Consider the following 17727-nt stretch of genomic DNA (forward strand, 5'->3'; position numbering starts at 1 on the left):
CTTTATGGCTATTAATTACCAGACCCACATGACCATGTATGCTCTGGGCTTGATTGCTCAGGCTTGTCAGGTTATCTTTGCCCTCCCTGATTCTGATGGCAAATCCTCTGCCTTATCTTTTTTAGGTCCTGTTTCTCAAGTGGCTTGCCACTCTATTAAGTGTTGACACCTCTTCTAGGGCAGCAGCTTTTGGGTCCATCATGAGGCATTATTCTTGGCTTCATCTCCAGTCTATTCCTGAGGACATTAAGACCAAGTTGTTGTTTGCCCCTTTGGATAATACATGTCTTTTTAGGACTGTTGCTGCTGACACCTTTAAGTCTCTTCAAGAGAAAGGCAAAGCCTTGCAAGACCATAAACATATTTTTGTCTCGCCTATCCCTAAGTTCCAAAGGCATTATCCTTCCAGGTCTGTTTTTGTCGCAGGTAACCTGGCCAGGCATCTAAGGGAAGGAAGGGTGGGAGGTGGGCCCCCTCTGCTAAGGCTTCTCAGATTTCTGTGCCGTAGAAGCCTCTTTTATCTGATAAGAATGCTTCTCTTTGACAATTTGCCCCCTGACCTATAAACCAGGTTCCTTTGTCTCTTCACCTCTCCATTTATCTTCCAAATTGGCTTCTCATCACTTCAGACTCTTGGGTTCTTTCTATCATCCATCAGGATAACTTAATGGTATATAAATCTCTACCTCCTTTTTCAGGAATTCCGCAACCTCCTCTAGAGTAACTTCCTCATTTCCCAGAGGTTATAGGGTCCCTGTTGAACCAAGGGACCATTCAATCTGTCCCCCCTTCCCAAGTAAGAAGAGGGTTTTATTCCAGGATGATCCTGGTTCCTCAAAAGGAGGGCACTTGGAGACCTATTTTGGATTTCTCCTGGCTCAATACTTTTCTCGAGATCCCTTCTTTTTGAATGCTTACTCTTCAAGCTCTGTTTCCTCTTTTATTATCCCAGGCTTTTCTGGTGTCCTTAGATTTGAAAGGTGCTTACCTTCATATCCCTAAGTTTTTACATTTCTCTGTGTTTTCCTCTCATTTTCAGTTCTCTGCTTTGCCCTTTCGCCTCTTTACTGCCCCAAGGGTATTCACAAATGCCTAGCTCCTGTGATTATTTTCTAGAGGCTCCAAGGCATTCAGATTTTTTCTTATTTAGATGGCCTGCTGCTTCAGTTTCCTTCCCCCAGTCGATTGTTGCAGGATCTACAATTCACCATCTCTCTTTTTCAAAGTCTGGGGTTTACTATCAACTTCCAAAAGTATGTCCTGATTCCCTCTCAGGATCATGCTAATCTGGAATGCAGGATTCAGACAGTGCCAATGTTGGCCTGTCTTCCACCTCCAAAGGTATTGTTTTTGACAAACTTCATTCGATCTCTTCTTCCTCTGACTGCCATACCAGCCGGGGAATTCCTTTGGGCCTTGGGATTCATGGCCTCTTCTATTCCAGTGCTACCTCTTGCCAGACTGCATATGTGGAAGCTTCAGTGCTACCTCAAGTTAGTTTGGCTGCGGCGTCATCACCCAGTGAATTTCAGTGTACCTCTCCTTCCCTGTCTCAAGATGATATTTGACTGGTGGATGTGACAGTTCGCTCTCAATCAAAGCCAGCCCTTTCAGCCTCCTGTCCCTTCTCAGGAACTGTTCACCAATGCATGGGATGGGGTGCATCTCTTGGTCACATGTAGATTCAGGGTCTTTGGCCTCCCCATCAGAAGTCAGACCTTATCTACATCAAAGAGATGAGGGCTCTGATTCTGACCCTTCAGGTTTTTCAGCCCATGTTCTCTCCAGGCTTTTTGAAGGTGTACACAGACAACACTACAGTGATGTGGTATGTCAACAAGCAGGGGGGCATGAAAAACTTACCTCCTCTGTAGGATGGCACTTCAGGCTTGGGAAGTGGCTCTCAGTTATCAGTTAACTTTTCAGGCAGTATTAACTTTTCAGGCAGTATGCATTCCTTCAGAGCACAATGTTGTGACATACTCTCTGAGCAGGTCCAAAACACAGGCTCATGAATGGATGCTTCACAGAGATGTGTTTTTGGACATTATCCATCGGTGGGGTATTCCTCAGGTAGATCATTTTGCATCCCATCTGAATAGGCAGCTTCCTCTCTTCTGTTTCAGAGTGCCATACCATTTGGCATGGAAAATAGACACCCTTTCCTTTACTTGGAAGGGTAGGTTTCTTTATGCTTTCCCTCCTCTTCCTCTGCTTCAAAGAGTCCTGCAGAAGATTTAGCTGGATTCCCCAAAAATCTTGCTAGTGACTCCCTTTTGGATGATACAGCACTGGTTCCCTCTCTTAATGCATTTGGCTAAGGGCAATCATCACAAGTTACCTCACTGGTTGAATCTCCTCACACAGGAAAAGGGGTCTCTCATCCATCCTTGCTTGTCCACTCTGCAACTGACATTGTGTGTAATAGGGTTTTGATCCCTTTTAGGCACCTCTTTTCTGAAGACATGCTCAGGGTTTTACACGAGGCAAGGAAACCCTCAACGAGAAAAATCTTATATGTCCAAATGGAAAAAAAATTCAATCTGGTGCTATGTTCATAACTAGGACCCATTTTTAGTGGAGGTCCCTCCAGTCCTCTCTTATTTGTGTGAAATGCTCCAGTCTGGCTTGGCCTTTTCTTCTGTAAAGGCCCATTTGTCAGCCATTTCTGCTTGTCTGACCTTGAATCCACCTTTGACTTCTTGTTTTGAGGTGAAACAATTTCTTAAGAGTGGCCTGAAAATTACGCCTTCAAGAAAACCTATTCCTCCTCCTTGTAACCTTAATTTTGTTTTAGAAAAATTGACTCAGGCTCTTTTTGAGCCTGCAGATTCTATTTCTTTGCAAAATTGTACCTGGAAGACTGTTTTGTTGCTTGCTCCTTTCTTCTCAGAGGGTTTCTGAGCTCCAGACCATTATGACTATTTTTGGTTTTTCACAAGAACAGGGTATTCCTTCATACTAATCCTTCGTTTACGCCCAAGGAAGTCAATGAATCAATCAGTGCAACTCCCTTCCCTTTTCCCTTCTCTTCATTCTGCTAGTGAGAGGGTCCTGTATACCTTGGATTTGCACAGACAGCTCAAGTACTGTTTGGATAAAACTAGAACTGTTTGTAAGTCTGATCAGCTTTTTGCTTCCTTTCATCCCAGGTCTCTGAGTTTGTCTGTTTCTAGGCAAACCATCTTCTCCAGGATATTTAAGGCCATTTCCTTTTGTTATTCTTTTCATGGCATGTCTCTGCTTCTGTTAGAGCTCATTCCACTAGAGCTGTTGCCTCTTCTGTTGCCTTTTGCAAGGGGTTGGCCACCAATTCCATCCTTGAAGCTGCTACTTGGTCTTCCGTGTATACATTTACTAAGCATTATAAGTTGGATTTGGTTTCTAGGGCTAGAGGAGGTTTTGCTGAAACTATTTTATGTGGGTTTGTTGAGGGCTGTTCTCAGCCTTCCCCCTCCCTTTCTGTTTCTTGAGGTTTTTACTCTCCATTCTATAACAAATACTGCAACAGTGATATAGAGGGACATAGTACTTCTTCTTCTTCTTCTTCTTCTTCTTTCGGCTGCTCCCATTAGGGGTCACCACAGTGGATCAACTGCTTCCATTTCTTCCTGTCCTCTGCATCTTGCTCTGTCACACCAACCACCTGCATGTCCTTTCTCACTACATCCATAAACCTTATCTTAGGCCTTCCTCTTTTCCTGTTACCTGGCAGCTCCATCCTTAGCATCCTTTTCCCAATATACTCTGCATCCCTCCTCAGCACATGTCCAAACCAACATAATCTTGCCTCTCTGGCTTTGTCTCCAAACCTTCCAACCTGGGCTGACCCTCTAATATACTTATTCCTAATCCTGTCCACCCTCGTCACACCCAGTGCAAATCTGAACATCTTCAATTCTGCCACGTCAAGCTCTGAGTCCTGCCTTTTTGTCAATGCCACTGTCTCCAACCCATATAACATAGCTGGTCTCACTACCCTCTTGTAGACCTTCCCTTTCACTCTTACTGGTACTCGTCTGTGATAAATCACTCCTGACACTCTTCTCCACCCACTCCATCCTGCCTGTACTCTCTTCTTCACCTCTCTTCCACGCTCACCATTACTCTGAACTGTTAATCCCAAGTATTTAAACTCATCCACCTTCGCCACCTCTACTCCCTGCATCCTCACCATTCCTCTATCCTCCCTCTCATTCACACACACATATTCTGTCTTAGTCCTGCTGACCTTCATTCCTCTTCTCTCTAGAGCATATCTCCACCTCTCCAGGGTCTCCTCCATCTGTTCCCTACTCTCACTACAGATCACAATGTCATCTGCAAACATCATAGTCCACAGGGACTCCTGTCTGATCTCGTCTGTCAACTTGTCCATCACCATTGCAAATAAGAAAGGGCTCAGAGCTGATCCTTGATGTAATTCCACCTCCACCTTAAATGCATCCATCACTCCCACCGCAGACCTCACCGCTGTCATAGTACAGTTGTATAAAATATTACCATAATAGTAGATGTTCTTCTCTTCACTGTTGCAGTATTTGCTCCCTCCCTACAAACTACTCTTGTTTATTCTACATTTTTTCCTTCTGGATGGACTCCTTTGACCTATGGCAACTGTTCGGTTATGGGGCAAGTCAGCTCAAGGTAGTTTCATCCATACGTCCCTTTTATGCCCTATATTGTTCTGTGCAGGGAGCATAAATGTGGCATACAACACAAACAAGATCTCTTTTAGGCTTTTTTTACATTGGCCAAGCATTGGGCTGCACAGAGCGGAACATCCCTTCTATAATGAATACTGCAACAATGAAGAGAATGACATCTACTGTTATGATACGAATTTACACAACTGTACTTTCTTTTCACACTAATCCATCTTTTTATGCCCATGGTGGTTAATGACTTTTCTCTAAAACTTTTCACCTTCCTTCTTTTTTCCCTTCTCTACAGTTACAGTGAAATAATTATTCATACTTTAGATCTACTTAGACAGCTCAGATATTACTTTGACGAGACTAATGGTATAAGAAGATTTTAGCAATGTTTTGTTTCTTTCTATTCAAAAAAGTTGGGTTTAGCTGTTTCTAAGCAAACCATCTCTTCTTGAATTTTTAAGGCCATTTCCTTTTGTTATTCTTTTCATGGTAACCAGCTTTCTTCTTCTGGTTGTGCTCACTCTGCCAGGGCAGTAGCCTCTTCCTGTGCTCTTTTCAAGGGTCTGTATAACTACATCTATTCTGGATGCTAATACTTGGCCTTCTGCACACACCTTTACTAAACACTATAAGTTGAATGTTATTTCTAAGGCCAGAGCTTGTTTTACCAGGGCCATCCTGCATGGATTATTGGAGGGCTCCTCTGTGACTTCCTCCTTCTACTTTCTCCAGCAGCTTTTGTATTCTCACCTTTTTAAAGAAGACTGCAACAGTGATAAGGAAAGACATAGTGCAGTTGTGTAAGATCTTAGCACAAAAGTAGCTGTCCTGCTTCTCACTGTTGCAGTGTTCCATCCTTCTTCCTACCAACCTTTCTGCTTTGTTTATTTCTATCTGATCAGGGGGTTATTTTTTCCCCTTTTTGGATGCACGTGTACATGCTTTTCTTCTTGGGTTGCTCTAGTTCTCCTGGGACAATTCATTTCTGAAGATTAGGCACTCATATATCACTTACGTACCTTGTACCTTAGACATAGGACATATGTCTGATGTACGGTGCCTAGAAGGAGCCAAGGCTTTGGCATGCTGGCAGGATGTTTGGCAACCCTTGGTAGGATATCTATTTAGCAAAGAATACTGCAACAGCGAGAAGTAGGACACCTACTGTTATGAAACAACCTGGAGTAGTTCTGCCAAAAGCAACCAGTAACCAGATATCAAGGCGAAAAAAGCTGAGATCGCACCCAGCAAAATGATTGCACAAAACTCTTTATTTTAATGCTGCAGATACCACACGTTTTCATCCATAAAACCATAGACTTCATCAGAAATACTTTAATTAAAACCATTCATCTTATATACCTGACTTGATCTGATTTCTTTGGCATAGAGAGGTTCTCGGTATTTCTTAGATGTCCCACTCCATCTTTTAGTACTATAGTAGCTGCAGTTTTGAGAGAAATACTAAAAGCAGTAAAGCTGGGATAAATTCCATTTAAGTTTATAGATTTTGAAGATTGTCATCCCTACCAGTATGCACTTTAAAAACCTAAAAGTTTCAGAGGGAGCCTTCCACCACGGATAACTTCTTTCCTGACCTTCTTATTCTTCACTGAATCTAAAGACTCTTTCAGAAGAAAAGGATGGAATGGGACATCTAAGAATTACTGAGAAAGGTCTAAAGCTTGAAGGAGATTCTGAATTCTTAGAACCTCTCTATGCCAAAGAAATCAGATCAAGTCAGGTATATAAGACGAATGGTTTTAATTAAAGTATTTCTGATGAAGTCTATGGTTTGATGGACGAAAACGTGTGGTATCCGCAGCGTTAAATAAAGAGTTTTGTGCACTAATTTTGCTGGGTGCGATCTCCGCTTTTTTCGCCTTGATATCTGGTTACACCTACTGTTATGGTAATATCTAACAGAGCTGTACACTCTCATCTTCTTGAAGTACCTTTCTTACGTAAATTGCTTCAAGATTCCTGCTGTAAAGTTCTCTGTACTTAAATTTGCATGTGATATTTCCCATAAATATGTTTAGCAGATATAATATTTTAACTCTGTTGTATATGATGTTTTTCTTGGTGTTTCACAAGGTGATCAGATTTAGTTATATAGCTGAGTTTACCATGTTTGGTATATTTTGTGAATTTTACTGTATGTGAAGTGTTCCAAGTAGTTTTCAGACAGTTCATCTTCTCTCAGAAATACTGCATTCACTAGCATTTGCACACACTGGAGTAAGTCACCTTAAACTGACAGCAAGTCTTTTGGAATCTGGCCCATTGAGTATGAGTGGGGCTAGATTTCTGGAAGTAAGAACAACCATCACTAGCCAAATAAATATTGTCACAATTATTTCTTCTGATAAATTATTTGCACATATAGAAACTAAAATCCCATGAGTCACAGACTGCTGCAAGTAATTACTTTTCACAAAATCATAATTAATAATAATGTCTTACTTTTTTAACCTGGATGAGTGAGATATTTTATTAACTCTGGACTTATACAGACTGTTATCAACTGCTAACCTTTTATTTTTGATGTTCCTAAAACAACGCCAGCACCAATATCAGTGCAGCCTGCAGCTCCTGGCTCTTCCAATCGCCCACCATGGGTATCAGACGAGACCTTTGCCACTAAGTTTAGCCCTGGAAAATCAACCAGCACTGTTACCAAGTACACTCAGCCAGCTCCACTGCCTGTCTCAGCCCCACCTCCAGTATACTCACCAGCTCCAGCTCCTCCTCCAGTTCGAGCACCAGCTCCAGCTCCAGGTCCAGCACCATACACATCACCTTCAAGCCACCGAGGTCTTGTTCAGAGGGCAGAAAGGTTCCCTGCTAGCAATCGCACTCCACTCTGCGGATACTGCAACAGCATTATAAGGTAAATAAAAGTATTTTTTTCCCCAGACTTTTTATGACCAGATTTAACATTTTACACTGAGCTTCACTTTTACACATGCTCTTGAGGAGGAGGAGGAGAAGGAAATGAAGAAGAGACTAAAACAGCAGTGAAAAGTACAACTCTACCAGGTTTATCACAGGTAAGTACTGGGCTAGGTGCCCTTTTGGGCCATTTTAAGCCTAGGCAATTTCCATGTTTCTGCTTGAATTAACTATTCCCATTTGGTTAAAGATTTGCCTTACTCATCCCATAGTCAATAATTATATATTACCCCTAATGAGAATAACTGGGATCATACCATAGATACTTTATCACATGCATGGGTCCTCTCATACTATTTAGTAACTGCACCTGTACATTAGTACAACAAGGGGAAGTCATGGGGTAAATTTTCTGTTTCTCATCCATAGAGCCAAACTGCACTAAATTATGGACAGGGATGAAATTTGTTTTATGTGGATGGGGAGTCTGTTCCAGAGCAGCGGTATCATCTGCAAGATATATGCAATACTACAAAACCATACAAAAAAAAAATTCAGATTTGCTCAGAATGAATTAATTAATTTATTTATTCATTTACTTGATTTCATGACTGGCCAGGTAGATTGGTCCTAGATCCTCTGAATACGGCCCAGGCTCCATGGCAGTAGAGTAGAATGGGTCTATATTAGCAAATCGAAGCGGCAGAAAGCTGAACACAGTTTCATCAACACATATGTGTGGCAGAAAGCTGAACACAGTTTCATCAACACATATGTGTCTAACTCCCAGGTAACTGAATGGCCAGATCACTGATTTTTTCCTAGGGAAAAAAATCGGTAGGCCATTTATACATGACACACCAGTACAAACATCTGATCACTCATTTACCTGGGGGTTCGACACATATGCATTGATGAAATGGTGTTCGGCTTTGTGCCACATCGATTTGCTAATATAGACCCAGTTTGAACAAGTTTCCAATTTAACAACAGTATACTTACAGTAGGACTGAAATAGCAGCAAACTGTAACATTACTAATATTTGCAATTGCAAACAGCTTAACAGAAGGCATACACAAATTTGGTGTAATGACAACAGTATGCTGAAATAGCAGTAAGAGACGGATGCTTTTAAGTATGTATGGAGCAACATCTGTTTTGACAGCTTCCCATATCACAAAATATATCAGTCTGTAGTTAGCAGAACTTTAACAAATGCACTTTGTCAGACCGCAAGCTAATTAAAGTATATTCAGGAAACTGAAAAAAAAACAGAACAGAATAGGAATGTGGAAATAAAAATTAATTAAAGGATGTAAAAAGGGCAGAAAAGGCAAATCTGGATTCCAGTAACAAGAAGGTGATGACAGGTAGCTTGTTAGTAACACCTGAATGCTGAAAATTATCTGTAAAGAACTGATGCAAAGCAGTTTCTAAAAAGAACAAACAAGTGCTACACAATTATTTTTCTGAGGATGGAAAAATCTGCATTGCTGTGCTATTCAGTGCATAGTATTTTTTCCTTGGGTTCTGAAAATCAAATAAAATGAAAATTATTTCAAAATATCTGAAGTACATAAAGTAAGATTCTTACGTCATCCTTCTGAAAAGTGTTAACCCTCCCCTTAACTTGACAGCAGTAGGTCATGAATATTGCCACAAAGAAGCATATGTAATGCTTAATGCATTTTACAATGTACCATAAAGCAACTTACGTTGATGTTGATATAAAATCAAGGACAACTCACCTCAACATTTCACCACCAAAATATTCAAACCTACTGATAAATTCAGAACCAACTGACACAGTGTACAGTTTGCTACCTAAATCCTGGCATGCGTTAACACCACATACTTCCTGGTTTGTCTTCCTTACTTAAATCACCCACTGCAGAATCTGCCTTCAAAGCACAGTGGTATGTCTCTTCCACCCAGCCACTTGTCAAAGCCTTTGGTGTAATTTAAAATATCCTTTACTGACTAAATGACTTTGCTTTCTCCTGATAACTGCATGGTACCCCAGTTATAAAGATAAAATATTACCATCAAAGCCCCATAGTCACTCACTCTTTTGATAGTCCAGAAAGAGTAATAACATATTCCTCAGAAAGTGAAATATCATACTTTTATTTGGCTCCCACCTTCTCAAAATGCATATGTGCATACATAGATGTGTGCAAGCCTGGAATATTTGAAAAAGAGCCAAGCCAATGGTTAGGCTTGGCTCTTACAGCACATTAAGAACCAGACCTCATAAAGAGGAGAGCAAAAGATAAAGTTTTTATATATATATATATATATATATATATATATATATATATATATATATATATATATATATATATATACATGGATCTCGTACTATTGAACGAAAGTTCAATAGTCCGAATCCACATCTACCGAACACACTTTAGCAAAAGCGCTTTTAACCGAAAAAGCGCTTTCGCTAAAGTCCCTAACATAAACAAAAAAAATAAAAAAATAAAAAACAAAAAACACATAACTAATATTTATGCTGCACCCCCCACACACCCCCACTTTTATATTCTCACTCCGAGATCACACTACAGTGGGGAAAAGGGAATATTCCCTTATCCCCACTATACTCCGATTTCAGCAACAGCCATTCCCTGCTGATTTCCCCAATTTTTTATCATACTTTCATGAAAGTGCTTTTTCGATGAAAAGCACTTTCATGAATGTATGATCTTCAGTTTCAATTTTGATGAAATTGCCGTTCGTGCATAAGTACGGATCCTATATATGTGTGTGTGTGCATATATATATATATATATATACACACACACACACACACACACACACACACACACACACACACACACACACACACACACACACACACACACACACACACACACATGTATGTATATGTGAGGTATTACTTTTTATCTAATAAACTTTTCATTTAATTTTCTAACAATTTCTTCCAAAACTTCTTTTTTTGCAGGGGGGCAAGATCCCTCCTGCACCTCACACCTGCTTACTTAAATATATTAACTACACATTTACACAACAACGGAAAAAAAGAGAAAACTCCTTACAAAGTGAATCACTGATGGTGCACAAACACAAATTTCTAGAGATATAGATACAACATAACAGTGGGTAGTAGTAAGGTACAAATACTGCTCAACACTAATTTGCATTGTAATTCCTATCATTCAAAACCATATCAAAGTTAGATGTTACCATACATGAGTAGTTCTGTGGATGTCTCCTAGCGGAGGTAAGGGACATCACTCTGGGAGGCATAGCCCAAAGCAGAAATAGGGTGAGGACAAGGCTTAGCTGCCACAGCAGTGAAACAATACACTACCCCTTGCCTACCCACCCCTTAGGCCACACTATATAGAGGGGTAGAAACAGGCAGGTCATAAATATGCAAGAACCCCAACAAGAAGATGGATAAGACCCCCTCCAGATACCCTTAGGATTCAAATTCGGGAATTAGACTGAGGTGACTGGAGTGGGAGTAAACCCAGTGAATGATGTGGGGTACTGCAACAGCTGGCAAAGTGAAAGAAGTGAAGAAAATAGGTAAGAAAAGAGACACGCAAGAGCTAATGAGAAACAGATTCAAAAAGAGCTAAACACATCAATTTCTGTTGACCCTTATGAAGTTTGTGGCAAGAAAATGGAAAACAGAAAATGGAAGAAAGATGAGCAACGAGCAAAAGAAGAATTGAGAGATATCATGTATGATTTTGGAGATAAAGAGAAAAAGTTAATGCATAACATGGGCAGACAATTAAGCCAGAAAATGTGGAATATGTGGGATAAAATTCCGTAAGAATCTCCTGGTTAATCTAACTTGTACTGTGTTCAATAATTGTAAATGTTTGGATGTGTCAGGCCAAATTAGCCTGGTTTAGACATATATGTATTTAAGTGCGATATTTAGTGGCCATCCATACATGTAATAATCTCATGTGCACAATACATGAGGAATACATTTTTTGAATTGGAATTATACAGAAGCTACTGAACAAAGTTTTGTTAATTAAAAGAAAGAAGAAAATAAGTGAAGGTTCCATTGAAAACTTACTGCTTACGTAACCAACCTGAGGTAGAAAACATAACGCTGAATTTGACAAACTGTATGAATCCTTTTTAAGAGATAAAAATCACGTACCATATAATGTAATATCCAAGTGAGGAGGTGAGCATTGTTTAGGAAATATTTAACAGCTGACAAGGTAGTGGGCATTTGCAGCACTGATGAATCAATGATTATGCAAATGACAGAGGTAGCATATGAGCTTAATGTGTAAAATCAAACTGTGGAAAAAAGAGAAAGTTAAAATGCATCTGAGATAAACATATGATTATGGCAGACTGCAACAGGTTCAGGGTGTCACTGATAAAAGGGAAAGCAGAAGACATATGATATGAATACAAAAAAACAAAAAATGGGCAAGATGGCACCTATTGATCAAACATACTGTATAAGATGCAGCCGCACTCAAAAGGATACAGCCTGCACTGCAAACAATTATGCATGCAGGCTATGTGGAAAAAAAATTATCACTTTTTCCAAAATGTAATATACATAGTGAGAGGTGCAAATAAGAGAGATGCAAACAACTAATGAACATGGATTAGGGTGCACACCCAAAAGCAGTCTTCAGTTCAGAATCCAAGAATGAAGTAGACAGGGTGTCTACTAAGATCTAAAGTGGAAGGGATGAGAGTGCATGAGTTCATAGTTTCATTGGTGTGTACTAGCCTAATGACCACTACGGCCTTTTTAAGCCTAGCCATGCATCCCAAATCTCTGACTAGTTCTGGTACTCTTGATAAGTATAAGCAGGGGGATAAGAGATGAACCATTTACTGGCTGCCTGTGTCCATCAAAGACATAGGTGCGAAACCAAGAATGAATTTCCTGTTCCCCATCCAATTGTCCAGTGAATTTCCTGTTCCCCATCCAACTGTCCAAGTTACAATTGAATTGGGTTAGAGAGGAAATCTGCTTCACATGGATGGGATACCTGTTCCAGAGAAGGAGTACTCTCTGAGATACATACCTGTCTCTCCAGTAGGTCCTATTTATTCATCATCATCATCATCAACCCCCTTCTTCCCATTTTCTACATGGGGTCAGGGTGTCATGTTAACTTTCACCATCTCTCTCGATTCAATATCACACCTGCCTTCTTCAACACTCATACCTGACTATCACAGATCTTCTCTTGCACAATCCATCCACCTCTTTTTTGGATGCCCTCATTTCCTTTTACCTTCCTCCTGTCTGTCCAAAATCTTCTTCACCAGATTGTCTTCTGCTTTTCTGTACATCTGCCTGAACCACTGTAACCTGTTCTCTTTAACCTTTTCTGCAATTGGAGCTACTTTGGTTACTGCTCTTATGTCCTTATTTCTTCATCTATCCCACAGTGCGCATCATACCACCCTTCTTAGGCAGTTAATTTCCGTCATCTCTAGCTTTCTCATTCACCCTGCCTTTACTGCCAGGTTTCTGTACCATACAGTAGTACTGGTCACACCACTGTTACATAGACTTTACTTTATAGCTTCTTCAGCATTCTTTTGTCATAGACTACACCTGACACTCTATGCCAGTTGGCTGCAGCCTCTCTGATTCTAGTTTTGACCTCTTCATTCAGACTTCCCTTCTCCTATTTATTATCACAGGCAAAGTTTAAGTCTTTACAATGAGTAATTCTGGTGCTGTTTGTTTTGCAGATATGTAGGAGGTGATCTCCCCTCAACAGCTTATAGCAGACAGAATATAGGCACAGGGCTTTGAGGTGGTCTGCACAAGACATGTTACTTGCTCCCTGTATTCTTTTAGTGAGAAACCTCTGTGAACATTCCAGTTGTTGGCTTTTCCTAGTTAAGTATGTAGCAAAGGGATGACTGCGCTAAATGACAGATCTAATGAATGCTAAATACAGTGGAACAATGACCTCCTTGGACTTAGATGACATACATACCTTTGTTTATAAGCCACACAACATAGAATGATTTCCTTACTACTGTAGACACGTGATATTCAAAGGCTAGATTACTGTCTATGTGTGTCCCCAAATCCCTAACTACTAGGTTGAATCTTAGGAGTGCGTTGTCAACGTGATACTTACCAGGGGTAGATGACTTCCCAAAGGATACTATTATGTACTTCTTGAAATTTAGTTTTTGTCCTTGGCTCTTACAGAAGTTATTTGTGTATGTCAGCCCTTCCTGGAGAAGTGTCAGTGGAGAATTTTATGACTGCTCCTAATCTGCAGTCATCTGAAAATCTGGTCAGCCAGAGGCCCTTGGCATTGGCCTTGATTTCAGAGAAGTAAATGCCAAAAAGAAGTTGTTCCAGGACCTATCCCTGAGGGACTTCACTTGCGACTGGCCTCTTTGTAGAGGTGGAATCCCCAATTCTAACTTCCTGGGTCCTATCTTTGAGCTAGCTGGCTATCCACTAGGTGATGTAAGGATTTACACCTAACCTCTTGAGTTTGTCAGCAATGCCCAAGTGGGGTATTGTGTCAAATGCCTCAGCCAGGTCAAAGTAGGCAGTGTGAACTGTTTTCCCCTCATCCATTGCTTTGGTGACCTTCTCAAAGAAGTCAATCAGGCTGGGCAGGCATGACCTGCACTTGACAAAACCAAATTGTGTTGGGTCCAGTCTCTGGAGGTTTTCTATGTCATTATTGATCATTTCAATGCTAATTCTTTACAAGGCTTTGCGTATGAGACTAATGAGACTTGTGAGTCTGCAGTTTCCAGGGTCAGGTGATGGCCCAGCTTTGTGCAGAGAAACAACTGTTGCTGTTCTCCACTTGTTAGGCATAAATCCTATTTGGAGGCTTCAGTTAAAAAGCGATTCCAGATGGCCTGGTAGGCCATGTTTCATGTTATTTAGAAAGCATCCTGGGATATTGTCTAAGCTAGTAGAAGTACATTTCAAAGAAAAGTATACCTACTGCAAGAACAAATTCTTAGAATCTTATAGCTGTAAAACAGTTGGAAACTTGAAGGCAAATGACTGAAATGCAACCATAATTTTACATTTCTTATCCTGATAGGAAAAGAATTTAAGTTTCTGGAGAGCTGGATGGGGAGAAATAAAATGAATGCATGATAAGCAGCTGTTACTTCATGACAAGTTCTAGAAATATGAGCTGTGCATGATCTCCTTAAACTATACTTTGAATCTGTTCTCTGTCTAAGCTAAGGACATAAGCAACATACCTTCAAAACACATTGCAAATAAAATATTCTTAATAGTTCATCCAGCCTTGTAGTTGCTCTGACTGTACTGTCTATTGACAACCAAAAAAATGCATTTCAAGGCTTTGTCCGTTCTATCAGTCATCAAAATTATGTCTCAGACTCGTATGGTAACAGTGTTACTGCTAGACAGAATTTATTTTTATAAAGATATGTTGCAGAAAGTGCAGCTGTGTAAGTCAATTTATCATGCCAGTAGATGCTCAGATGATCACTGCTCCTGCCAAGGATGTAACAGCCAGCCAGTTTCCAAAGCTTCAGGGCACATTCCATACTCCCAAACTGTCAGTTAGCTCAAGTTGAACTGACTAAAAGGACAGGTTTCAGGGTCAAGCCCTTCAGTGCTTTCATACCAAAGAGACAGGGATGGAGATCCCTAAAAGGATAATGCTAGGAATAACAAAAATAAGTGTCCACACCCAAGCATAAAGAACACACACAAAAAAAATGGGGAATGGAAGGAAGGAAGGAGTAGCTACTGCCACAGTGATCATTCGAACATCTATTGCTATGGTAAATTTACTTACACAACTGTACTATGTTCATAATATTGATCATTGCTGCAGTAGTCTAAGATATATGGGTAGATTACCCTTGCTTACATAATTTGAGAGGTGGAAAGGAAGGGTCCATAAGCCCCTGAAGAATGGTCCTAGAAAAGCTTGAACTAGACCTAGAGAAGGAATCAATCTTGTAATGCCTTGTGAAAGTATGAATAGAGGACCAAGTTGCTGCTTCTAGAATACTTTTCTAGAATCCAGTCCTTTCCAAAAAAGTAGAAGACGAAGCCAAGGCCCTGGTACAGTGGACTTTGACCCTGTCCAAAATAGCTTTGTTGTGGTGAGTATAACAAAAGTTAATAGGCTGAGACAACCATTTGGAAAAAGTCTATTTTGAGAAAGGCTGTCCCTTCTTACCTTCACAAGAAATGAACAATTGATCCAAAGATTTAAAAGATTTAGTCCTGTCAAGATAGTACTGGAGTTGGTATGGAGTATCCTTTATCTGTTATTTTTAGGTTCAGGAGAGAAAACAGCGAGATGAATAGTTTGGCTTGCAGAAATCTTGGATACCATTTTATACATAAAAGAAGGATTAGTTAAAAAAACCCTCTATGGAAAATGAAATAGGGTTGACTTAGCATAAGAGTTTGCAACTCAGATACTCTTCATGCAGATGGCAGAACAATCAGTAAGACACTTTCCCATGTTACGAACATCAAGTCAGTCACATTATCTGGTTCAAATGGAGCACGTATACCCTTCTCTAAGACAAAAGTAAGATCCCAGGGAGGGGCCATGGGTTTTCTTGGAGGTCTCTTATGCAGAAGCCATTTCAAAAACATTCTGACATCAGAATACATTAAAAGAGGAGGATCCATGGGCAGACATGCTAAAATGGCAAAGGCCATATTACAGTAACTCACAAAAAATATTGTAAAACCAGAGAAACACTAGCCCTGAGTAGGCACTGGTTATGTTGTTGGCACCAAGTAGAAAAACTTTTATATTTGTTAATACAGGATTTTATAGTAGCAGGCTTTCTTGCCTCCATTAGTACCCTACTGCACATCCTCAGTAAACAGGTGCCTAAAGAGAATTAAGACCCTTTTACCAGGCATGTCAGTTGACAATAAATAGGGTTGAGTATATCAAATACCCTTGATCTTGTGTGAGTTGATCCATTCTGTGAGGAAGCTTGGGGTAATTACCACTGGCAGATTCCAAAAGAATTGAGAATCATTGTTGCCTGGGCCAGAAAGGAGTTATTACAATGATCTTAGGGGATTCCTTCTGAATCTTCAGAAGTACGCAGGATAGCAATGAAAAGGTAGAAAAGCAGACAGAAACATTCCTGTCCTAGGAAAGGAAAAGGCATCTGCCTTCCAGGCCTTCTTGCAAGGAGTCCTAGACCAGAATCTTGCCAGCTAATTGTTCATAGAAGAGGGAAATAGATCTGCTTCAGGAACTCCTCATAGATGGATCAAATCTTGGAAGACCCCATGATCTAGTTTCCATTCATGAAGGTCTGCCCTTGTCCTGTTCAGCTTGTCTGCCACACAGTTTTTACTCTGACAAAATGTAGGATGCCTATAGAGTGAGATTGTGCTATAAAGCTATATTCCAAGCTAACATGGTTATCTGCAAAGGGGGTATGACCTAGTTCCCCCTTGCTTGTTGATATCCACATTAACTGTGGTATTGTCTGTGACAACTTGAAGAGGTCTGAAGACCAAAGATAATTCAGAAAGTTGACTGCCTTGATCAGGGCAATCATCTGTTTTATATTTATATGCTTGCATCTATCCTTGGTCTCCTGCATACCTTCCACTTTTATCCCCACTGAAACTGCTCCCTAAGCAAAATCCGAGGAATCTGTGGTGACTGACTGCTTTGGAGCAGGGAGGGAGAGGGGGAGACGTGGGTTTAGAGAAATTTGCTGTCTCCACCAAATGATTTCTTTTCTGGCAATTTCCAGGACTGGGATTTATTTAGTTATTTAACATTTGTTTACCAGGATTGTCCAACTGAACACCAGGTGTCCTTTTTCAGTGGAGTCCTGGGGAGAAAAGCTCCACAAGGTTACAGAGTAATTTAATAAAAAAATAGTTAAAGCTTAACAATGCTTAACAATAATTTTAAGAATTAACAATAGTTTAAAGAGTTTGACAAGTTGTCAGCAGAAAATTAATCTCCAAAACATTTATAGGTGAGCATAAGTATAGTATATATAAAATCAACTTCATGGAAATAAGAGTATACTAGATATGTACTTACTAGATTTATTTATTTGAAAAGACAAAGGATGCTCATGCTGTGACTTGAGATTCCATTGTATCTTTCTCATGTAGAGTGTTGCCAGGGGTCTCATGAGAATCATAGAAGCCATGAGACACAACATCTT

At 40.2% G+C, this 17727-nt stretch overlaps 1 protein-coding gene across 3 annotated transcripts in view; it reads left to right on the forward strand.

The window, feature by feature from the left end:
- The window catches only part of LDB3 (LIM domain binding 3), a 740470-nt gene that overhangs the window by 629799 nt on the left and 92944 nt on the right, over positions 1-17727 (forward strand). For all 3 annotated transcript variants that reach the window (XM_044056591.1, XM_044056595.1, XM_044056593.1), the window contains one exon: positions 7227-7551. In XM_044056591.1, coding sequence (XP_043912526.1) covers positions 7227-7551 — 325 coding nt within the window. The remainder of the gene's footprint in view (positions 1-7226; positions 7552-17727) is intronic.

The sequence above is a fragment of the Protopterus annectens genome, chromosome 14.part0 (genome assembly GCF_019279795.1).
Source record: "Protopterus annectens isolate FY-2018-M chromosome 14.part0, PAN1.0, whole genome shotgun sequence".
Lineage (NCBI taxonomy): Eukaryota > Metazoa > Chordata > Ceratodontiformes > Protopteridae > Protopterus > Protopterus annectens.